This window comes from Colletotrichum truncatum (assembly GCF_014235925.2).
Source record: "Colletotrichum truncatum strain CMES1059 chromosome Unknown Contig_0003, whole genome shotgun sequence".
In the NCBI taxonomy this organism is placed as follows: Eukaryota; Fungi; Ascomycota; class Sordariomycetes; order Glomerellales; family Glomerellaceae; genus Colletotrichum; species Colletotrichum truncatum.
The window spans coordinates 3467218-3490958 of NW_027222400.1; the positions used below are offsets into that span (position 1 = coordinate 3467218).

The following is a 23741-nucleotide window of genomic DNA, read 5'->3' on the forward strand; positions in this document are numbered from 1 at the left end:
TGACCCCCACCACCACCACCACCACCACCACCATACCTAAAAAAAAAAAACACCTCCCACCCAGACCAGACAGACAGACAGACCCCCGGGCTGCCGAACCTCCGTTCCAACATCCGCCCCGTATGCCCGCTCGCCCGCCCGCTCCAACAAACTGACCTGACCTATCCCGTCCCCTCACATCATCCGTCCAGCCCAGCCCAGCCCACGCATCAAGCGGCTATCAGGAACCCCGTAACGTGCTTGACTCTCCGCCCATATTCCAAACCCACACAATCCCGCCTTACGCACACGAATCGGCTGGTATACCTGGTCATCCCCCAAGACATGCAAAAGAATAACACACTACCACCTACCCACTCACTCACCCACACGCACCCTCCATCAGAACACTTGAGCACGTGTATATATGCACGTATGTGACAACTACTAGTAACACTACGTTAATGCAATTCCGCCTACGCCCATCCCACCCACCACCCCCCTCCCACCTCTCCTTCGCCAACCGGCGGGACTCCAGATCTCTCCCTCCCTCTCTGTGTCCTGTCCTGTCCCCTCTACTGCGACGCCAAAGGAACAAACAAGTTGCATGTCTCACAAAACAACCCCTCCTAGATCGTAGATTTCGTTGGGAGCTCCGCCAACCTGGCATCGATCTCCAGGATAGCTAGTTGAGAGAGAAAGAGAGGGGGGAGGGAGGACATGAATGTGATGTGGGACACCGCCTTAGTTGTTCCCATCGGTATGGAGGCACCACACGTCGTCTACTACTCTCTCTCACATGCTTTGACAGACAGCTCACCCTAGTCTTGTCGACTCGTGCAAATCCACAAAAAAAAAAAAAAAAACCAACAACGGTGAACGACGTCCTTCTCCGATGCCGAGATCGATCGTGACGACAGACTGGAGCACGTAGCATGAACGTGGGGTTTATGCTAGTCACGTTTTTACCCGGCACGATCCCGGGACAACAGGTACTTAAAGGAAGATGCATGGTCACTGTCGAGGTCACTGCAAAAGGTAGGCAAGGCTCAAGGGGACGAAAACCTATTGAAAGTATCTCTCGCGGGAATCTGCGCTAAACACACAACGATTGAGGTGCATGGCCGTTTCCCATGTGATTCAACCAATCTCACCCTAAGGAAGGTTTCATTTTGTTTTTTTTCCGTCCGAGACCATACCTCCTCTCTCTCTCTCTCTCTCGTTGACATCGTGATCCGTTGTCATCCACCCTTCGTCGTCAACAATCCCGCCTATAGCAATTTGGTCTCGGAACCGAAAATAAGAAAAAAAAAAGCATGTGCAAATCATTCAGCCCGCTGGCCAATGTTCCCCCAACTCCAGATCTCATACTGTGGCTGAGATCTATTTTGTGTGTGTGCGCGATAGCAAGCCATGTGCCTTTTCCGACCACGCCCCCGCCGCTTTGTGCGGTCGCGATCGGTCCGAGGATGGCGGCCCCCTTCGTGATGTCGAAAGAGGATGCATGTGAGAGTTTCAGTTGTTCCGCACTCCAGGAAGAAGTATTGTACAGTTAGAATAACAAGTGACAGTCAGACGACGCTGAAAGTGGGATATGATGTAGGGTCGCGTGTCTGGGGCGGAATGTCCTGGAGAAATGTTGTTGGTAGCGGTCTAACCGTTTATACGTCCCATTCCTCCTCCTTGTCGTCGGTGCTGAGGGCGGAGAAGGAGCCGTAGGAAGGAGCGGGCTTCGCAACCTTGCCGTTGGACGCGGCCGGCTTCTGGACGGCCTGGGCGATGGGGCGAGACTGAGCGGGGGCAGGGGCCGGAGCGGCGGCGGCGGCGGCCTCGGGAGAGGGAGCCCGGCCGTCCTTCTTGGCCTTCTTCGAGGACTTGGTGGGCACGGTGTTCCACTCGTCCTCCTCCTTGAGGCGCTCAATCTGCTCCTCCTCAGAGGGGAGAGAGGAGATCCAGTTGTTGGCAGCCTGGCTGGGGGCCGCGGTGCCGTTCTTGGCCGGGGCCTCGAAGGTGTCCAGAGGCTGAACAGCGGCAGACTTGCCGTTGGTTGAGGCGCCATTGGAGTTCTCGGCAGTCCAAGCGGACTTGTTGCCGTTGGCAGCCACGAACTGGGAGCCATCCTTGGCGGGAGTGCCAGAGGCGATGCGGGCAGTGCGGAGCTGCTTCTCGAGCTTGACCCTGCGGTCCTTCTCCTCCTCCTCGCGAGCAGCCTTCTTGGCCTCAGCCTTCTGGCGGTTCTGGCGCTGCTTCTTGGTCTCGGCCTTCTCAGGAGCCTTCTGCGTCTTGGCCTTGGGCTTTTCCTTGTCAGTGCCAGTCAGGCGAAGGACAGAGGGACCGGCGGCGGCGGGCTCGAGCATGTCGTTGACACCGCTGGGGTCGATAGGGGCAACCTCGGGCGAGGCGGAGGGAGACGACTCCTCAACCTCCTCGGCCTCAACGGCAGGGACTTGAGCGGGAGGGGAAGGCTTCTCCTCAGTGACCTGGGCGGTCTTCTTCTCGTCCTTCTCAACAGCACGGGACTGCTTGACGGACTTGGCCTTCTTCTTGTCTCCTCCGGAAGACTTGCCGTCGAATTTCTTGCCCTCCTTGACAGTGGCCATTCGCTTAGCGAAGTCGCTGTTGTCGATCTTCTCATCGGGATCGTTGCTCAGGTATTGGCTTGTGGCAACTCCGCTGGACGAGGCCTTATCGTCCGCGGCCGGCTTGTGTGAAGCAAAGGCAGCCTGTCTCTGCTTCTTTGCATTGTTATCTTTGCGCGGCTCAACGTATGGCTTGACTCCCTTGGCAGCTTGTGCTTTGTTCTTGTCGGCCATGTAGTAGTAGGTCAGACCGCCGGCAATGGCAAGAACCACAATGTACCCGCCCATAGTCTGGGTAGTGAGGAACTCGGAAGCTGGCATTTTGGCTAATGTGAGAGGCTCGAAGCGCTCACTTTGCGATGGGTATTAAGGGGTTGTGTTGATTAGGGTAGTGAAGGTGGGTTTCGAAGACGATGGGTTATCGGATACAAGTACCGAGAACCCTGAGTGCCTAGGTTAATCCAGGCGTGCCTTCGTGCTTCACTGATGGGACAGGTGTGAAGAGGATAGAGATGGCTGTTCAATGCGAGGTTAGCCCGAGGTCAAAATTTAGGTTGAGCTTTGAACAGGATGTGATGATCGGCAGCAGCCGGGGCAAGTGCGAATGGAGACGTACACAAGAAGGGATGCGCAAGGGGAATCGGGCGCAAGAATTGATGGGATTGATGAAAGATGAGGATAGGAGTTGATGGGGCGGAAGAAAAGGTGAGGAATAAAGAAAGAGGACAGGAGAGTGAAAAAAAGGCGATGAAGGAGGCGTTTGACCACGCGATTGAAAGACGTGCTGGATGTCGTGTTCAGATGCAGGCAGCTTGGCAAGGAGCAGGCAAAAAAAAGTTACCAGGTGGCTTTAGCAAATCCCAATGGGTACTTCTGCCGTCAATGGTCCAGTCGTGGCCCAGTCCAGGTGCAGCAGTCCACTAAGATGACAGCAATGGGGTTTTTGGCAGAGGAAAGGTAAGGGGTCCCGTCACGGATCCAACAGCCGACCGCCGCAAAGGTGTCGGTGCTGCACCGCACCCGACGTGCATCCGAATCCCCAACAGTGGGAATTACGTATTAGGTCTGGTGTCGTCTGCCGCAGGTCCCCCAGGGATGTGTTTGGCCTGGGCTAATCTGAGATGAAGCGGGAGGCAAAGGAAGGGGGGAATGAAGGAAAGTGCTGGGCTCTGAATAGTGTGTTGCAAAAAGAAAGTGGTGAAAGAAGACGAAATAAAAAAAAAGGAAAAAAGACGGACGAATCTTGGGTCTGATGAGGCAATTGACGAGAAAAGACTGCACTTACCGTTTTTAACAGTTGCATTGACTGATTAGAGAGGTTGTTTCTCCAGGTGCCTGAGCTGGAGAAGTGGAAAGATGAGGTTATCTCTCCCCAGAGCTTCGTTATGTAATTTCCGGATCACCTCGAAAGTGACAGCTTCTCGTTTCCACGGGGTTAAAGGGACCTGGGATCCGCCTTTTTGCACCCTAGCACGGGCTCGGAGGAATTGCGACGACGAAGTGTCACGTGCCTCAGTGACTTTGCCTCATCACGTGACTCGTCAGTACTCTTCAGCATCTGATTGGGCCGAGAAGAGACAAGAGGTCTTTTAGTGTACCGATCAGTGGAAGGTGCCCCAGATAGGAGCTTCCCTGTTCCATAAGTCAGAGCAAGAGTCAATTCACAGGTGCCGAGGGCAGTAATCGGGAAAGAACCGTCCAAGTAATTATTTCAGCTTGCTCTTGACCTCGGAAGTTATACTGGCCATGGTCGATCTCACGTGTGTGTACTACCGAAACTAACCATCTTCCCCGTGTTCCATTCAATACCAGATGGTTGACAGTAGCCAACCTGCCATACAATGCTACGTAGTTGGCCAGCTTCCTAAAGAGAGCTGGGCCATCCCCGATCTTATCACTGGATTATGTCACCTGAACAGGTTTAGTGGCACTCTCTAGTGGTGTATGCCCGCGGACACCCCCACCATAGAAGTTAGGAATGAGGGGTCACTCACTCCCAATTCTCTCTGCAGCGTCCTTCACTGAGTAAAACCCTTACAGGCTGCAACTAGAGCTTATACACGCTCACTATAAGGCAGCCCGTCAGTGTCGGGCGGCTCCGCTAGCTTTTCCAAACCGCCGATATCCGTCGAAGTCCGCCTGAGTCATTGGGTCCGGTTTTCTATAACAGTCCCATCTGGATACTATATCTCTTTGTCGCAGATCGTGGGGGCTTTGGACGAAAACAAGGCTCATTCATCACATTCATCTCACTTGGGATAATATACTACATTCAACTATCTTAACCATGGCTCCCAAGAACCGTGTCATCATTGACACTGACCCAGGTGAGACTTGAAAGCAGCCTTGTAATAAGCTGAGATTAACCGCCATATTAGGCATTGACGATGTTCTTGCCATGCTTTTGGCCCTCTCGGCCTCCCCTGAGGAGCTGGAGGTCATGATGATTTCCGTCACATACGGCAATGTGCCCCTGCAGAGGTATGCACCGTAGTGTTGGTGGAGGCTTTAGGTGTTGACATTCTCCAGCTGTCTGCGGAACGCCGTTGCTCTATTCCACGTTTTGGAGAAGGAGTTGGCCTGGCGTAAGGCGAACGGCAAGCCCGAGGGCTTCGAGACAATGAAGACTTACAAGCCTATTGTCGCCGTCGGTGCGGAGCATCCCCTTGAGGACGACGAGCTTGCTGCCGATTACTTCCGTAAGAATTCCCGAACCTGACGGGCCAGGATTGCCCACTGACGAGTGCAGACGGACTTGATGGCTTACACGGCGTGCACGAGAGACACCCTCACCTTTCCCCTGATGAGAGGTGGAAGTCGCTTTTCCACACGGAGAAGGACGTTGACCACGACCCGTCCCCATTCAACCAATACTTCACGCCCGCCAAGCAGGTTGCACACAAGGAGATTCTGCGCATCCTCCGGGAGAACCCCCCAAACACCATTTCCATTTGCGTCGTCGGGCCTATGACGAACGTCGCACTCGCCGCCGCCGAGGACCCCGAGACCTTCCTCCGCGTCAAGGAGCTGTGCGTCATGGGCGGTGCAGTCCACGTCGAGGGTAACATCACCCCCGTCGGCGAATTCAACACCTTTGCCGACACGGTTGCGGCGGCTAGAGTCTTTGCTCTGACCTCCCCCAACCCTCGGTCGACCATGCCTCCCATCTCGGACAAGAAGTCTTCTCTCCCGCCTTACCCGGCCAAGCTCTCCAAGCCTCTGAAGCTGACGCTCTTCCCTCTCGACATCACCACGCCCCATCTCCTCATGAAGAACTACTTCACGGAGCGCATCAAGCCCATCGTGGAGTCCGGCAGCCCTCTTGGCCAGTGGGTTGACCACTTCATGTCCAAGACCTTTGAGAAGATCGATTCCATGGAAGGAAACGGCCAGGAGCCCGGTCTCTCTCTGCATGACCCACTGACCATCTGGTACCTGCTGACGCAGTCCGACCCCAAGTGGAAGCCTGTCGCGAAGCCCGAGGACATTCGCATCGAGACCTCTGGCCAGTGGACGCGCGGAATGCACGTCATTGACCGCAGAATCAGGGCCAAGTACACCGAGGCGGCCCTTGAGACCAGCGAGAACAGCGGCGACGGCGTCGACGTCTTGACTCTGGCCGAGGTGCCCGGTGACACTGGCGGCTGGCTCAGCTACAGCAGAGGCAACAGGATCAACAGGATGGTCGAGTCCCCCGGCGAGGAGGCTTGCGCGCATGATCTGATGAAGAGAATCTTTGGTTGAGCAGTATTCAACGCGATCCCCGGGGAGTACCGTAGGGGACTTTCATTGGAGTCAATGTCAGCGCAACGACATAGAGACTGGCATGGAGATTAGATAGAAAAGGCAGGCGCATACCCCGTAGGAACCCAATGTTCATTCTCTCTACCAACCCAGAAAAACATTTCAACGCCGTATCTTGTATGTGTGTTTTTTGCTAGCCCTTCTGACAGGCCGCAAGCTCGCATCTCCCAACACTCGGGTATCCCGCTCGTTAAAAAAAAAAAAAGAAGAAGAACCCAATCCGTGATCCAAGACTTAAATAATGCCACTCCACCCAGGTCCCATGTCGATCGCTGGGTTATATGTGTTTCGTTCCTCCAATGGCGGATCCCTTGACCTCGGTCCAGTTGATGCTATCGTCTAGTTGCTCGTCCACCAGACCGACGGTGCAGACGTTGTCGCCGCGGACGAGGTATAGGCCGAGGGGCACTTCGACGGAGGGCTCGCCGCTCTCGGGGGTCTGGATTACTCGCTCTTGGGCATTGCTAAGGACCTGCGCACACAGCACGGTTAGCTGGCTGCAATGTCTGCGAGAAGGGGGTGGTCTGCAAAAGCTTACGAGGTTTGTGGACTGGTCGGCGGCTGCCAGGGTGCCGACTAAGATTCTCGAGTCGGCCGTAACAATGAGAACCTTTTCTGTAAGCCAAGCGGTTAGTATGTCGAGGTCGTGAGCTGGGGGGTGATATTAGGAAGATCGCGACGTACTGTTCAGGTAGCCTCCGAGGGTTGCCATGATTGCGGTGTAAACTTTGTAGTGGGACTCAAAATGGAGAAATGGAGAAATGGAATGAATCGAATTAGATCGGTTTAAAGAGTTTGCCTTGCGATGTAAGGATGTCGTCCGCTTGAAGCTCTTGGGAATTCTGTCTTGTTCGACCGAGCCCGTCGTACCAAATGTTGAACTCGCAAGCCGGCTGGTGAAATTGGAATTCTGAGTGGAGGACCTCGGAGCTTCCGAGCTAAGCCGTTTTTGGCCAAATTCGACACGGACGATTGAGAAGCTTCTATCCAGCCAGGGGCTGGTCTGTGCGTTCTGCCCACTACTATGTATGAAATTACTACTAGACCTTCTCGAAGCTATTGTACTGAATTGTCATCACACCAACCTTGAACTTATCATCCTATGAAGTTTTAAGACTACCGTTCACTGGTGTGGGCTTCATCCTCTTAGGCGAATAATCAGAGAATATTGTTCATCCTCTTAAAGTCAAATTTCTCCCCATTTCCGCCTAAATGAAGTTCAAATTAAATGATGGTGATGCCAAGCGGCACATAAGTTCTCTCGACGCCCGAAACGGCAGCTATACCGTTACCCTGCAAGCTGTATCGTCGACTGTGCCGCATTGCTGATTGCACTAGAGCACTCGCGGGGCGCGTAAAACCCAACGAGGCGACTGACGATGAAAAGGAGCCCCTTTCTCACAGCCCTGCATTTTACTCATCACTCGCGCGTCCAGAAGTTGGCATTGAACATACTTCCAATCTCGAGGATGCTGTTAGCCCTCCCGAACTTCAAGGCTGTCTAATATTATGAGCATCTCGTAAACTGATACCGTCTCACTTCCTCAAAATGGACGCGCATACTGAAGAAGACGTACCGCCCGCAGCTCAAAAGTCCATTTTCTCACGCCCAGAAGAAAGGAGGATCAGGCGGCACTTGATCTGGATCGCAGCCGCCCTCGACGCCATCGCGATAGCCATCATTATCCCCCTCTGCGTTGGCGGCTGGGTTAACGAGGGTATACGGGCTGGCGCAGCCGTTTACAGCAGAGACGTCTACCTCGTCACAGTCAGTCAATATCAAACCTTTGTAACGGTGCGCATGGCGCTGACAGAAACCGTCTAGTGGTCGGCGGCATTTCGCAGAAGTGAAAGTCAGCGCGAAAGTACATTCGCGTTGACCTGGTTCATGAGCAGCTGCTGCTTTGAGGAGATGTACGTTGACAGGGAGTACGCGCTGGCAGGCTGCATCCGTAGGATGCCAGGCAGCGTTTTTGACTTACAGCGCATCAAATCGGACCTTTCACAAAAGCTCTATGAACCGAATGGATATGGACCATCGGAAGGCCATTTCGAGTGGTCAACAAACGCCACCTTCACTGGTGCGAGCACAGTTGGCTCGATGAATGCTCTGTCGTCGTACGGCATCTTTTTGGCAATTACCCTCGGCACCTGGATCTTCCAGATAGTCGCCAAGAGAAACGAAGTGATGCTGAACGCACCACACTGGAGAGTGGTCATGGCTGCACATGCTCTCGCCCTCGTCGCTTTGCTGGTGGCTTCGAGCATGATAACGGCAGCTGCACACAAAGCCAACGCTGCTTTCGGGGACTATGAAGACGTCTTTCCATACCACGCGGTTGGTTCGTCATTCAAGGCCATGGCATGGTGTGCCTTCATCAGCCATCTCCTTGGACGTCTCGTATATGCTGCGTCGGTGAAAATGTGGGATCGACTGCAGAATCTGGACCTGTACCCGCCAGAGCCTGAAGATGAATTCGAACGCTTAAGGAGAGAAACCCGGGGGCCGGGACCATATCGGCCACCACGATCGCAGCAAGCGCCAGTCCACCGAGAAGCCGATGCAAACGCCGTTGACGACGAGCTGCCGCCTTACTCGAGAATCGACCCTAACGAAGGGAGACTTATCGCAGGAGAGCCCACGCAGCCTGGAAGTCGTGAGGAACCTATCGAGTTAACCCACTTCAGAGACGTCCGGAATCCTCCACTTGAGGACCACGGGAGCAACCCGGCTCCTGCATATGAGCTTCATGAATGGCCTTCAAGTCAAACAGCGCCACGTCAAACATCATAGTGTAGTTTAATCAGTTATTTAACGACGTGTTTTTGTCTTTGCATTGCAACGTTTGCTAAACGAATGATTGTTTCACATGAGATGTGAACCACTGCTTGTGGATGTAGGGGTCCTTACAATTTGACGTTAGTTGTATCATCATATCGTTCAGAATCTTGTTGTCGATTTTCGGCTCCTAAATTGAGACTGAGGAGTGGCTTTGCTCAACATGTTCATTGCTTGAGTTGTGACGATCAAAACCATGAACGAGGGTGACCAAAAGTAGGTTGAGATTTGGAGGAGGTGCACTGTGTTCTAGCACCTTCAGGCGCGTCCCAACTGCCGCCACAAGCCCACAGCGCGCATCCGACCCACTTAACGCGGGTCCTCACTGAGCTTAGATTGACTCTCATCCAACGCGAATGGACGAACTCACAGACTTCAAACAAGTCACAGTTACCTTTCGTCGCCCGTGATGTTCTCCCAAGACACGCCAACCATCTACGCGGAGCTTCTCACAAATATTCGCCAGCTCTCTGTCGCTATTACTCTCCCGTCACCCGCCGAGAGAAACACAGAAGGCAGGGTCACAGCCGACGGCGCGAAGCTCAACCTCCAACATGCAGGCTCTCAAACCGCATTCTCTCTCCCAGGCAAGGTCGTCGCACCTAGAAATGGTCTCCTTCCTGCACCGCATCCAGGTTCAAGCGTTCTATCGTGGCGTCTGCCACTAGCCGATACATCATCGGTACCCATAGCCCGCGGGCCTCTCGAGGAACCTGTGCCATGGGCGGCAACAGACTTGCTCCCGGATTCAGCTGTGAAATGCAGAAACTGTTCGGCGGTTGTCGTGCCTCAGGGAAAAGCGGAGGAGTGGAAAGATCTGCCGAGCGAGAACTGGGCTGAGATGATGGACTTCTGGCACTGCCATAAGCCGACGGATCATGAGCATGAGCATGATCATGAGCATCTGGCGAAGCGTGGCTACGGCGCGAACTCGTCCATCGCTGCGCAGAACGGCATCGGCTTGGTTGACCTCACCTCTCTGCTGTTCACTGAATCCGACTGCCAGGGGCTACTTGTGAGTTGTATATTTCTTTTACTGACATGCTTGGTCTGTCTTGTGATGTTCACGCTGTGCTACTACCTCCATGGGACATTAAGAAGGAGGCCATATCGACAGCTTCTGCTGCCGCTCAGTGATGTGGTCACCGATACTCCGTCCCAATATTAACTACTAGTCGGTCCTGCCCAGGCAGGCTTCCGTCCAACCGAAACCTCCGTCATTGGGCGGACGGGTTCGGTTGGTTCGGTTGACGACGTCGCCCTCTTGCTTTCACTGGGGACTTCCAGAGCCGTGGAAGCCCTGGGATTACATGGAGGGACATGTTCGTCCTCACATGCATATATATAGCCTTTGGTGTTCTCTTCCCCTAACTTACTTTTCGTTCCCTGTACAGTATTCCTCCTCAAACTCTGAACAATCAGACACCAGCTCAGCAGTATTGGCCGGCCAGGCTGACCCCCCTCCACGGATGCTCTACGTCATCTGCTCAGGCTGCAAAAACCACATCGGCTTCTTCAACGTTGCCATATCATCCGTTGTCCTCTTCAAGTGGCAAGTGTCATGCCAAACAGCGTCATCCGGAGCTCCGCCCAGCAGTTCAGACTGTCTGGCAGCTACCTTAATCGCAACCCTATCTCGATCTGGTTCAGCGAAATCAGTGGTTGTCCCGACGCTTTCGTCGCATAATGTGCGCAATGGGTACGACTCATCCCCAGCGCTTCATTTGTGGATTCTCAACAGCAATATCACGTACGCCTCCTCCAAGCGCGAAGGAAAGCGTTCTGCCATCAAGCTCCTCTACCGGGAGATCAACCAGCAGGAGGCCGAGTCGATGCTGGAGTCAATGACCTCTGATGTTCAAGAGGTCAACCTTCCCACAGCAGATATTGCTCGGGCTGCGGAGGTATTGCGGAGGAGCAACGAACTTCTCCCGCCAAGTGAGCGGGTTTTTAAGGAATGGAACGTCGCTCTGTTGGATAAGTGGCAGGCTTCAAGCTAGCCCTGCCTTCATGAAGAATTTACGACGATACCTTTGCGTCGAAGGGAATGAGGCAGATACCATTCTGTGTATAGTGTTAAGGACACAGTCGGAAGAGCACTAGACACCTGGCCACTAGCTTACCAATAGCCCGTCTGAAGCCAGAACAGGTGCTACTGAGCTGAATCTTGAGCACTTCACCAGTGGCATCACTAGGCCACCAGAAATGCACATCGCGTACCCTACAGAGAAAATGGGATCTTTACAGCGAATGGCACCCACCAGAGTGAATACTCCTAGCGAATCGCTTACCCGATTAATTTGGCATGCGAGATGGTCAAGGTGCTGAGTGGCTTTCACAGTCGCTGGCTGCAAAAGTCAACTATCTCAACTCAGAGTGGCAGAACGTCACAACGAATTTTATAGGTCGTAGAAACCACATTGAAGACGCTGAACGTCCTAAGCGTAAGTTCGCGCCGCATTGGCCAAGGGACATTGGCTACTCCTTATCCCGCCTGCCGGGATATACCACTCTAGGCAACAGAGTGGGGCCAGATCTAGACTGTTGGCGCCGCAAGCATGCAAGAGCTAAAAAACAGGTCGTGCTTCGGTGAGCTTTCAACAGCCACGCTGCGTACACCGATATCCCAATTGTAAAGTATTTATGGCTTCATCGACCATCATGGCATCGGAAGGATCGGTGCCTACTAGAGGCATAACCCGCATCACCAGCCTCCCACCAGAGCTCCTCATGCGCATCATCGGCTTCACGCATCCCTCAGCCCATCTTGACCTAGCATGCACCTGCAGGGTTATGGCTCAATGCTCAAGTGATGTCTTGCGACAACACCAAGAAGCGCACAAACAGCGCGTGGTTTGTGACCGGCTCCCGTCGACCGTACCAGACCTTCTCCGCCGCATCATCTGGGCAGGTGACGGCGCCATCTTCGCATGGCATGTCCGCTCGTTCGAATTCTGGGGCACGCGGTCAAACTGGGACGACTGGCGACCGTACACTCTCGAACCGCCCATCGCATTGGACCAGGAGGTATCCCCCTTGACGTGGTCGTATGCTGAGGGCGAGCTGGAGGAGTACATGCGTCTCATGAAGGATGAACTCCATATGGAGGACGACCATGTTGCAATGGCAAAACTGGATCTCGAGGGAGGCCGCGACGGCATTCTCAAACTCCTTGTCATAGCTCTTAGTCCACACCTGAGAAGCTTGAAGCACGCCAGGACCCGGCGTCGAAATCCACCGTAAGAATGTAGTGCTATGGATCGAGCTAGCCTTTTCCTAACAGCAAAACTAGGGAATCCAGCCTCCACTGGCTCACTTCACTGATAGAAAACAGCCACTCAAAGTCCAGGTGGTCCCCGGGCCTCCAATCCCTACGTGAGGTGGCCATCGGCGTGGACTTTGAAACGGTGTTTCCAAACAACCTGGCCACGTTCGAGCCCGAACTCCTCGCCAGCCTCTTCAAACTGCCCCGAATAGACTCAATCAACTTCAACGGCTTGTTGGACACGGTATTGGACAACGAGGACACCCGCGAGGACGACAGCTTTGGCCTGACAGTAGGCTGCTCTACCGTTCAACACCTATTCCTCCAGAACGAAGGCCAGCTAGAGCACGACTCTCTCGACGCCATCCTCAAAGCCCCGAGGGCGCTCAAGTCGCTGGCGATCTGCGGTAGCGACTCGCGGTGGGACGACGTCGACCAGGTCGTCAGCCTTGCGCGGCAGCACCAGAAGCGGTCTCTCGAGAGCCTGATGATGTACCACGCGTGGGGAATGCACGGCTACCGCTGCGTGCTCTACCACGCCGACGAAGTCGAGCTGGACAAGTTCTCTCGTCTGCGCCAGCTGCACATCGACGAGGAGGACATCGACCTGTGGACCTGCAGCGACGACTACAAGTGCTTCGACGACCAATGGAGCGGCACCCCCGAGCAGCGGGAGGCCGCCGTGCAGTATCTCATGTCGTGGTTCCCGACGTCGCTGCAGGTGCTCTCGGTCGGCGGCGACAGGGTGCGCGAACGAGCCGCCAAGACGGAGACCTGGCTGATCCGTCTCATCGAGTCCCGGAGGTGTCCGGACCTCAAGGTAATCTACTTGGAAGACGACAGGCACTGGCGCGAGTGGTGGCGAGTCCAGCGGCCCCACGAGCAGCTGTGCTTCCAGCGGCTCATCGAGGTCGGCGAGCGACACGGCGTCGACATTGTCTCCGCGAGCGCCGGGAACAGGGAACGCATCCACCAGGTTGAGTTCCCCGCGATGCCGGACCTCGTCTCTCGCCCTCCCCGCGCCGGGGCCCGCGACTCCGAAGACTGCTTTTTCAATGTCTTTACAGGGAGCTGGACACCAAAGGGCTGCGGCTATTGCGGTAACTGCGCGCGGTGCTTTGAGATATATACCCGGGAAGCGTGGCAGACTAGAGGTACATCTGCCAAGGAGGCACAGCCGGGGGAGAGCCTAGTAGTAAATGCATAAATGAACAACTCATGACTGACTGGGCTTCGCTATCGTCTTCGGTCGGTCAGTTTGATCCGGGGGCGGGGGGCTCCAGAATCCAGAATATATGTTGACCAATGTGGCTGGACAGTGTCAAAACACCGGGCTAGGCGAGCCCTAGGCTTGAGCCGGTAAAAGGGAGCGACTTGGAAGTTTGACTGATACCCTTTTTATTCGTCACAGCTGTAGTCCGATAATGAGCACAACTGTTAAGCTGCAACGTTGCTCTCTTCGAGAGCTAGGACGCAACGCGTAGATGCCGTTTTGGTGATGACTACCTCTTCAATCACATCAGACTTGGATGTGTAACACCATCATGTCAGGTTCCAAAGAACCAACGAGCAGATAACAAGATGCGAACATTTCCATATTCAAAAAAGTCGGCTAGTCATCACCAATGCAAAGTTGATCTTAACTTGGCAAGCCTTTGATTGAAAAGCCTACAAGTAGTTAAAAAATAATACAGTGATCCCACCCCTTTTCATCTTCATCAAGGATTCAACGACAACAGCCCTTCCCGTCCAACAAACCCCCCCCTTCTTTCCCTTCCTTTTGCTCCTTCCCACCTTGCACCGACCATTTTCATATCAAGGGGTCATAAGGCAGCTGGGTTCCGAAAAACACGAAAAAAAGTGGTTGCCCCACGCGAATAACACCCTTTGTGAAAACGACGGACCTCCTCTAACCCCCTTAAGTTAACAAAAAAATTGAAAATTACATTTTCAACCAAAAACAAAATGCGGTGATTGTTGTAGTTGGGTTTGTCTGCGATATTGGTATCACGGAAATGACTGACTGCGAAGGGAACGACCTGTCCCGGGTCTCGCTCTAACAAGAATGTACAGAAGAGATGCAAGAAGAGAAGAAAAGCGGGAAAGAGACATGGAGAGAAAATGGGAAGACGGAAAAAGGGAAACTATGTTCACGAGCGGATGAAAAGAATTACGCTGCCCGAGGAACATGCCATGCCTGCGGTCGTGCGAGAGAGCGTGTGAGGGAGATAGATAGAGATAGAGAGAGAGAGAGAGAGAGTTTGAGAGACAGAGATGTTAAGTAATGGAAATAATGTACGCGGCGATAGTTAGGTAGGCAATGGTTGGTAGTCAACGGCAAAGCCGAGTTATGCGTGCGTCTCCTAAGAGACTATTTGGTAGTATTGGGATGTAACGAGTGGTGGACTTTTGAGTGCTCTAAGCCGTCTATGCTGGAATGCAGAGGCCCCCGCCGAAAACTATGCTCCGGAAAAGACCTGGGTATAAAATGTGAAGGACGGATCATGATGTTGAGATGTCGTTAAGGCGCCATGGCCGAGAGCGGAGCTCCAAGAGTTGCGCAGAGGCGATTAATGTCTCGTCCCTGCCATGACTTCAAGTAAATCGCCAGCTAATTTTAGCGTTGATTTTGCTTGGCCTTGTTGATCTCGCCGAGGTTAAGCCAGCTCATATCCGATGATGTTGAAGCCATGGCTAGCTGGGGCTGTTGGCTTACACCGCTCGGAGTAGCCTGTGGCCGTGATGGGATGCTCGGCGCCAGAGATGTGGGGTAGAGACTCTCAGCGTAGACACTGCTCGGGGCTCGGTCGGCACCCCAAGGCTTTTTGGAAGAGCCAATGGGGTCCCAGGTATCGCGGACGCTCTCAGGGATGCCACTCGAATAGCCGGATGACGCGTCCGAGGTAGGTCGGCGGGGGGACTCGATCTTGCCAGACACACCGTCTCTGAAGGGGATCTGATTCGAATAGTCTGAGACAGTTGGGCTGCCTGAGACCACGCGGTTGAGCTCGGGCCGGCCCTCGTGCCGAATGGGCGGGACAGTGGACAAATCCTGAGTAATGAGATGGAGAGGAGGGACAGTGGCAGAGTCCTGCGTGATGCGATTCCTGTTTGAGTAGTGAGAGGTTTCCGAGTCGACGGTAGTTCTCTTCGAGTTGCCAAATCCGAGGATGTTGAGGGCGCTGCCGCCGGACCAGTATCGGTTCCAGCCTGAGCTCCTGCGCGTCTCGCCAGGACGTCCCATTGGGTTTCCTCGTGTCGTAGGACGGGGTTCAACGGTGTCGGCGGCGAACGACACACCCTTCTCGTCACGAGAGGGGGGCGCCAGGTTAGGGTGCTCGTTCACCTGGGGCATAGGCTTGCTGATAGTGCTCTTGAAAAAGCTGTTGGACGAGCCGCGCTTGAAGTCGTTGCTGGGTCCGCGAGGGGCACCGACAGGCTTGGGACCGTTAACCTTGCCCATCAGAATAGCCATGGAAGAAAACGATCCGGCCGAGTCAGACTGCTGATGTCCCCTGAATTGGGGGCTCGCGCCAAAGTCATTGTCGTAGCCAAGAGCAGCCTTCTCATCGGGGAAACCTCTCTGGCCTTGCTCGGGGTTGGGCTGGTTCTTGTTACGGCGTCGTCGGATACAGAAGAGGATGAGACCAAGGAGAATCATGATGCCGGTGATGGTGCCAAGCACAATACCGAGAATGGCATTGGCACTGACAGGAGCGCCAACGGCGGGAGCAGCCGTTTCGGAAGAAGCGGACGATGAAGCGGAAGCGGAAGCGGATGCTGGTGCAGTAATGGCTGAAGAGATAGAGGAGAGTGAAGTTGAGGACGTGCTTGAGCTAGAGGAAGTCGCTGAGGCACTGGCGCTGCTAGTCGTCTCACTGGTAATGAGGACTTCCTGTTCACTCAACTTCTGATTGGCGTCTTGCCAGCTGTTCTCGCGGGCGTTGAACATGCAAAGGACGTCGTCCTTGTTGCCTCCGGCAAACACGACGAGTCCGTTGGAGTCTGAAGCAAGGGCATAGTTGGCACGTGTTCCCGTAGGCGCCAGAGTGCTGTTGTATGCTGGCCAGTCGGCCAGTGTAAGAGCACGCTTCACAATACCGTCCACTCCACGAGCGGCCTTCTTTGAAACGGGAGCTGAGTTTGCAACCGGCTGACCTGTGGCATCAAGAAGAACCATGCGCTGGACCTCATTCGGAGATGTCGACAGGTCAAAAGTGTACAAGCTCTTGCTTCCATCGTCTCCGTTCATGACAATCGCCCTAATCGCAGTCGTGTCCTTCAAAATAGGCTGAGCGAGGCTCGCGCCGGAATCGACCCAGACAGTGTCAGGGTTAAACAGCATGACCTTGGTGTTCTGGGTACTGCCTCCAACCATGACCGCCTGAGTGTCAGACCATTGGAGCACGATCGGGTTTACCACTGGTGGTGCTGTAGAGGTGTAGGCGCGGGTGCGGTAAGGTGCGGAAGCTCCGACAACAAAAGTTTGCGATGAAGGCCCAGAATATCCATCTTGACTGCCGCCGTAGATGACAATCTGATCAGTGCCTGGGAGGTATGTCGCGCCGTGGAGCAAGCGTTCTTGTGTGACGGCGTCCTGCGGTTGAATAGACTCCCACTTGCCTGTCGCGTAGGTATACTTTTGCAGACCCCGATAACTCGCCGACGTTCCCTTTCCTCCTACAATGTACAAGCCTGCCTGGCTGGGATCCTTGGGGTTTGAGCCTACGCAGACACCGCCTGTTACCTTCTCACCCTGTTCCAATGTCTTCCATTTCGCTCCTTCCTCGAGCGATAGCGACTGAAAAGCGTTTGCGGAATATGTGTAAAGAACGTTGTTGTAGATAACCGAGCAGATGTTGTCCAGAGCGACGGGGGGCTCGGGGAGCGTCATCGTGTCCGTCTATTTGAATATGATATTGCGGAAGATGCGAAAATGTGGTCGTGTCGGTGATGTAGGTGCGTGCGGAGGACGATGTATGCGTGCACTCTACAATAACATGGCGCGTATTATCTCTGGTGATTGGGATCGTGTAAATGAATTTCTCGTCACTGAAGCCAGACTTCGTTACGAGGTAGCGCCTTCAAATGAGACGGATAAAGACCAGATGAGATTCTTGGCGAGTGTTCGCCAGGGGAAATCCTACGGTCGGGGTAAAAGTTGCCAAACAAATGCCGTCGAGGCTTCGAACCGGGAAGTCTACCGTTCGGGATGTCGAAGTGAAGTCGTTCGGTCGGTCCCAATATCGCAGGGCAGGACGTGATGGCGATGATGAAATCGGGAAACGGTCCTGAGGGAGGAAGAAACAATACTTTGAAGCTTGTCGTGGGCGGGAACCGAAGGTCTTGTCTCGGAGTTTGATCTGCAGAACGAAGTTTCTGGTGTTCCTTTCGGGGGGCCCAATCCTAGACAGACCAGAAGCAGGGGAAACGGCCCGGATAGCTGGATGTTAAGGAAACAAAAAAAGACACTGGTGTTCCTCCGGTCCTGAAGGACTTTGCGTCGCAGATGTTTGGGAGGGTAGCCACACGGAGAACTCGTAGTCGTTGAACCTGGTTCGTAAAATAGAAGTAAGTGTACGTGTCGTGGGTAGGTCGTATCGGCCCAAGGGTATTACTGTTGCTCGTGTCGGTCGGTCGGTTTGGTCGGTGGGAAAAGGGGATAAGGAGGCAAAGATGGGACGGATGTAGGTGTGCGTCCTGTATCTTGCCGCGTTGGAATCGAAGAAAGGCTTACAATGAGCGTCTTGTGTTTTCCTTTGAGAGATTCAACGTTCCAGACGATGAGCAACAATTCCACCTCGAAAGAGCGAAAAATGCACACACGGCACCGGAGGAGAAGAGGGAGAGAGAGGAAACGGGACGGAGACCAGTCAAGAGAATCGGGTGAGTGAGAGGAGGAAAGGCGAAAGAAAGAGTGGTACCTCGTTCGAGGGTGGCCCACGGCTTGGTCGCTGCCACTACTACGAACTGCTGCTTGGTGAGCGAGGACCAGCAGACCAGGAGTCGACCAGGTACAGCCTGAGTTGCAGGCGAGGAAACACGAGGGCAGGGATTTGGGGAATCGTGAACAGGGGTCGCCAGGAACGTCCTGGTTGCTCGGCCGGGGTGGCTTGGACAGATGATTAACGAATCAGACGGCCCAAGACCCATCAAATGGGGTCAGAGCAGGGGGTCCCTGGACGAGCGCCAAAGTAGAAGATGGGCCAAGAATACTTGGATAGGTGGTGAGACATTGCGGTGCCGCCCAGGTACAGGTCCGAGATGCTGCTACCCTGAGGCTGGGACCTAACCAGCACGAGATTGAAAAAGGGGGTGCCGGGGGTATCTGGCCTATCAACGAGTTCAATCTCGCTCGTTCCTGGCCAGGTGTGGATGCACTTGGCAATTGAGAAGGGGGCTTTGGCGCCAGTCAGTTGTGAACAAGCAGCCAACGGTTGAATAGTCTAACAGCCAAGCCAGACGACCATTGTGCTGACAACAGGCGGAACTCCTCTGCTCTAGCCTGGAAAGCGTTAAGCATGGCTTCGTAGTAGCGATGGACCTTGCGCCATAGCAGGCTTCACCGTAGTAGTATTGTAGTGTAGCCCCAATAGCGTTATATCGTTACGGTGTAAAAGCAAGCAGAGACGCGTGCACCGCTTGTGGTGAAGCAAAGCAAGTCAAGCCAGCCGTTGCGTCTTCCGTCTACTGAATGTCTCGTCATCGTCTTATTCGTCCTCGTGCCAGCCTGTGCTCGAGGCTTCTCGTGGCTCGTGTCCGGGCCCGCTTGATGGGCATGGGCAGACTTTCACTCTGCGTCGTGGCCGAGGAGAGGGGTGAACGACTGGACGGACACAGGTGACAGCCACACATCACTGCAGACGGCGGCTGACTGACAGCACTTATGGCATCCATCGTTCAACCCCCTCCGTTTGTTGCCATGAATCAAACAGAGAGGAATGCACGTGTTTTCTTTGCCCGGCCCGCCTGCAACTCGCTCGATTGCCTCGCTTTGGGTCGAAGGCACGGCTACTGTCATACCACCAAATGGTAATTCAATTGATCAAAACCCGCCATCTACCTTCACAGCAAACAGTCAATTGACGAGACAGTCAGATCCGAGGGCCCCGGCGGCAAGCCACAGGGCCAAGGGCAGCAGGGAGAGTGCGGGCACCTGCATCCCGTTCTGACTTCAATTAAAGCAATATCAGGATGCCTGCAGCGGAATAGAGAGTGAGTGAAGTGGAGAAGGGGCCTATCCGTTCACCAAGCAGGTGAGGCGTATTACCCTCTGCTCCAGTACTAGTAGACGGCAGCAAGAGACTGGCGTCATACTTCGTACCGCACCACGCTCCTCAAAATTGCGTCGAGAACCACAGGGCCTTTCAGCGGACGCAATGGGTCGGCAAAGCTGGGGAAGGGGGCTCAACATCGGCACGGGAGAGCATCCAGCAGTCACCATTCGTAAATTGGAAGCAATCAAAATGATGCCTGTCGCCTGTCCATGGACGAGATGATGCGCGACCGCCCGAAGCCGTATTCAGGTCTAGTGCGGGCTGTGGCCACGCGGTATGGAGTCTGCTTGCGTGCTCTAGGCGGTGGGGGGAGGACCTAGTCCCCTTCTGTGTTGATTGCTGAAATTGGACAAGCAAGAAAAAAATGCAGTGAAAGCAGGGTTTTGCGGTCATGGTCAGGAGAGGTGAGCGAGCTGTGGAATGGTGTCGCGGTTGCCCTGGGGGAGTTGTGAAAGAAAGAGCATCACCAAGCTAGAGTGCGAATCCCACTGAGTGGTTTTCTGGGGCTCTTACTGGTCCGAGCCAGGTCCAGCGCAGGCGTCCCCCTCCTATTCCTCCTGCCCTCTGCATCAAAAGGTGGACAAACATGCTGGGCGTTTCTCCCCTGCCCTTGGCGTTGGAATGGTACGTATCTCCCTTTTTCTTACAAACCCCCAATGGCATTTTGACTGGAACGCACTAGACAAGTGAACCCCTGTAGCAACCGTCGTCCGCCCCTGAAGCCACCCAAGCCGAAAACTGGAAAGAGAAGCCCACCAGCCGATGCAAGGTACCCTTTTTTTTACCACTGCGCACTAATTACTGCAATCCTTTTCTAAGAACATCAGCGTCAGCGCCAGCAGTCGCAGCGCCGCCGAGCTGCACGCTGCATGCTGCATACTCACTCACTTCTTTCACCTGAAGCCTACCTGCAGACTGCTTGCAGGGCGCATTCCCTAAGTTCAGAAGGAAACACACTTACAACTCAAGGCTCGGCAGCCCCCTGTTCAAGAGCTCCTTCTCTTGGCCCCCAGCGTCCATCGCCTCCATGTGCTCTTTTTAAGAAACATCGCTTACCTACGTCCCACTGTCCATCCTCCTTGCCTTGGCCGGTGTAAGCGGTTGGGGGAAAAAAAAAAAAATAGCCATGCAAAAGAGGCGCAAGACGAAAGCGAAAAAGTGTTGCAAATGGAAGGAAACAAGACTACAGCCGCATACTCAGAATCCTATTCTGGCCGGCCCCCCGGGACATGGCCCCATGTCGGTCAACCGGCCACACCATGATCGGGAAACGTCGACCGTGTTAGGCTCCAATGATACTCTCAACTAAGCCCGAGAGTCGACAAAAGCGTTAATCCAGCCCGCAAGCCCCCTTGAATAGGAACAAGACACGAATCGCATTTCTCGGCCCAGCTCATCTTTCCCTTTTCAAAGCATAAGACGCCCCGTTCATCGCGATCCATCTGGGAGGAGAGGGGGGTCGAGAACCACAATCCCGAGAGCCATGACATCAACCGGCTCCGATAAGCTCCAGCAAAGCCCAAGCCTGACCGACCGACCGACGCCAAACAAGTGACGACGCCACTCGACGCCATACATTTTAATATGCTTGATGGTATCTCAGGTTTCAGTACGACTCCTTTTTTTTTTTTTTGTCTTCGTTTTTTTCCCTTTGGGTCTCGATCTTCGCCCCTCCTCTGGTGTCATGCCCTCCCGCGCCCGTCTCCATTCCACTGTACGCGACACAGCAATTGTCTGTCCGCGGTGGAACGGAGAGGGGCTCTCTCTCTCTTCCCCCGGCAGGGCTTCGCCGCAACGGTCAACCCATTGCTCCAGCAGCTCCTTCTGAATCCACACTATTAGGCGTCGAAGGAGAAGGCCGCGTACCGCAAAGGCATAGCTTTGCAGGGGGGGTGGCCGTCAATGTCCAAAAGGAAGGGGGAAAAACGGCCTCCTGTAAATGTCACTGATCCCGTGAACTTCATCAACCTCCAACGGTACCGAAAGGGGCTCCAACATTCCACCAGGTAAATGCAACACATGCCTGTGCCTGCTTGTTTAGTACTTGCGTTGCTTGTCGATGATTGTCAACTTCAGGGTAATGCCTGTTATGAGACAGCGACAGGACAAGCCAGTCCTGACTCCGTCCTCCCGGCAACTCTGAACCGGTCTGATAATATATCCGATGAACGATTTCCCTCACGGGCCCCTCCCCTTCCCCTCTCCCACCTCATCCCCATCACCATCATCATGCTTTTCCTCCACAGCAGGTCGGCTCTCGGGCTGTTGCGGCCGAGGGCATAAATCATCTCAAGTATCGTCGCTCACCTTTTGTCGCTCCCCGCTATCGTTCGGGGCGCCGTCAGCCATGTCACAAACCTTGAATTTCGGCTGATGTGGCCCGGGCATCTCTAGACAAGACAAAAGACAAGACAAGCCACCATCAAAAGGTAAATAAGCTCTGTGCGGAAGGCCCCTTTCCCCCCCTTCCCCATAACAAGAAATAAGGAAGGAAAAAACCGAGACACGTGGATACATCAAGCGAGCAGTTTTCAACGCTCGGCAAGGTAGATTATCATTTCAAAAGGTCCTTGGCCCTTTGCCCTTCGCACACCGCGATATGCGGCCGAAGAGGTTGCCTGCAAGACGATCATAAGAATAAAAACCAGTGCATGTCACACTCGGCCTAAAAAAAAAAAATTACAAAAAATAACATGCATACCATACATAGTAAGTACACGAACAAAGAACAAGGTCAAACGTCTTTTTTCTTCCTTGCAGTTGGCGGCTGCGCAAGCGTCAAACAAATGCAAGCTGAGGTAATCTTTCCCAAATGAAGTAACTGGTCTGCTAATCTCAAAGGTGTGGGAAGGGATCTCCCGGTATCATGCATGAATCCAATCGGAGAAACGGGGTCCCAAGACTCTTCAAGGTGTCGATTGCTGACTACGCACCACTCTATTCTTTCCCACCATCCCCTTTCCTTGGCTCGCCCACTGAGACAAGACAGGCAGACAGACACAAGCAGACCACACCACTGACAGAGACGCTTTTAGGGAGCACCTTTCCCGCCCGGGCACTAGCCTGCACCAGCAGCACACGAATGGAAGTGATGTGACGATCTTCGCGCCGAACCCCAGGATATATAAATATTTCCTTTGCACTTCCCAATATAAGCGCCCGCTGCGTCACATATTCATCCATCCACATCACATGTGTCCACTAGTACTAGTAGACCGCCGCCAAAGTGAACTGAAAATAAAATAATGTGAAAAAAATTCAACTGTAAAAAAAAAAAATTTTCCATCACTCCAGTTACAATCGGATCCGACCATCCTTATCGGTCCCCCCCCCCAAAAATATGCCGAGCTGACAAGCAGCGTCAAACACTAGACCATCACGCCGCTCCTCATCAAACCTAAACCGCGCGTCTCTAGGATTCCAGTCCTGAGTTTATGTTCATCTGCCAATTCCATTGGTCTGCCGGGGCGGTCATCTTGCTCAGCCTTATATCATCATCTCAGTCACCTGCACTGTCGATATATGAGAGAGAGAGACAGAGAGAGAGAGGCCCGACTTTTTGTCTGAGCGCCATATCAATATGTCTCTGCTAATCTTCAGCCAGCCCCCCAAGCCCCCCCTCACCTATATCCATGGACGTCGTCATCATTATCGCCCAAATTCGATCGACTCGAAACGCATAGCGCCCGGTCTCCCGTATAGGTTTTGCATTCTTGCCTACTAGTTATCTTGTTTGAACTTGAGTCACGTTTTACCACATTTGCGACCAAGGACTCTGAATAATCTTCAGGCCCGTCAACTGGGCTTCTTGGTATTTATTTTCAATTGAACACCACCACCCTTCCCCCTATGGCTATGCTAGCATGAACTCCTCCATACCAAATTCATTTCGCTACCTCTATGATGTGGTCCTTCTTGTTCCGTACAAAGGTATATACGAATGCGCTTCGGAGCTGCCCCTCGATTCCTTGCCAAGCCGATCTGGATTTCCTTTTTTT

The 23741-nt window shown here is 53.8% G+C and overlaps 7 protein-coding genes across 7 annotated transcripts; 3 read left to right on the forward strand and 4 right to left on the reverse strand.

Annotated features, from left to right (window-relative positions):
* Positions 1-1640: 1640 nt before the first annotated feature.
* On the reverse strand, positions 1641-2879 carry CTRU02_205861 (uncharacterized protein; the record flags this gene model as incomplete). The annotated part of the gene is made up of 1 exon (XM_036722934.1): positions 1641-2879. One exon carries the CDS (start codon positions 2877-2879, stop codon positions 1641-1643), a length of 1239 nt encoding a protein of 412 aa, XP_036585232.1.
* Positions 2880-4845: 1966 nt separating this feature from the next.
* On the forward strand, positions 4846-6302 carry CTRU02_205862 (inosine-uridine preferring nucleoside hydrolase; the record flags this gene model as incomplete). The annotated part of the gene is made up of 4 exons (XM_036722935.1): positions 4846-4885; positions 4937-5039; positions 5088-5257; positions 5308-6302. 4 exons carry the CDS (start codon positions 4846-4848, stop codon positions 6300-6302), a joined length of 1308 nt encoding a protein of 435 aa, XP_036585233.1.
* Positions 6303-6639: 337 nt separating this feature from the next.
* Positions 6640-7074, reverse strand: CTRU02_205863 (U6 snRNA-associated Sm-like protein LSm8; the record flags this gene model as incomplete). The annotated part of the gene is made up of 3 exons (XM_036722937.1): positions 6640-6834; positions 6901-6977; positions 7047-7074. The coding sequence occupies 3 exons, from the start codon at positions 7072-7074 to the stop codon at positions 6640-6642; spliced, it is 300 nt and encodes a 99-aa protein (XP_036585235.1).
* Positions 7075-7911: 837 nt separating this feature from the next.
* CTRU02_205864 (uncharacterized protein) lies at positions 7912-9156 on the forward strand (the record flags this gene model as incomplete). Its single annotated transcript, XM_036722938.1, has 2 exons — positions 7912-8130; positions 8188-9156. 2 exons carry the CDS (start codon positions 7912-7914, stop codon positions 9154-9156), a joined length of 1188 nt encoding a protein of 395 aa, XP_036585236.1.
* Positions 9157-9610: 454 nt separating this feature from the next.
* CTRU02_205865 (snf2 family helicase) lies at positions 9611-13673 on the forward strand (the record flags this gene model as incomplete). The annotated part of the gene is made up of 5 exons (XM_036722939.2): positions 9611-10216; positions 10596-11105; positions 11543-11645; positions 12086-12440; positions 12494-13673. 5 exons carry the CDS (start codon positions 9611-9613, stop codon positions 13671-13673), a joined length of 2754 nt encoding a protein of 917 aa, XP_036585237.2.
* A 1410-nt stretch (positions 13674-15083) lies between these two features.
* Positions 15084-17360, reverse strand: CTRU02_205866 (pre-mRNA splicing factor clf1; the record flags this gene model as incomplete). Its single annotated transcript, XM_036722941.1, has 1 exon — positions 15084-17360. One exon carries the CDS (start codon positions 17358-17360, stop codon positions 15084-15086), a length of 2277 nt encoding a protein of 758 aa, XP_036585239.1.
* A 720-nt stretch (positions 17361-18080) lies between these two features.
* Positions 18081-18619, reverse strand: CTRU02_205867 (uncharacterized protein; the record flags this gene model as incomplete). Its single annotated transcript, XM_036722942.1, has 2 exons — positions 18081-18443; positions 18467-18619. 2 exons carry the CDS (start codon positions 18617-18619, stop codon positions 18081-18083), a joined length of 516 nt encoding a protein of 171 aa, XP_036585240.1.
* Between the last annotated feature and the right edge of the window lie 5122 nt (positions 18620-23741).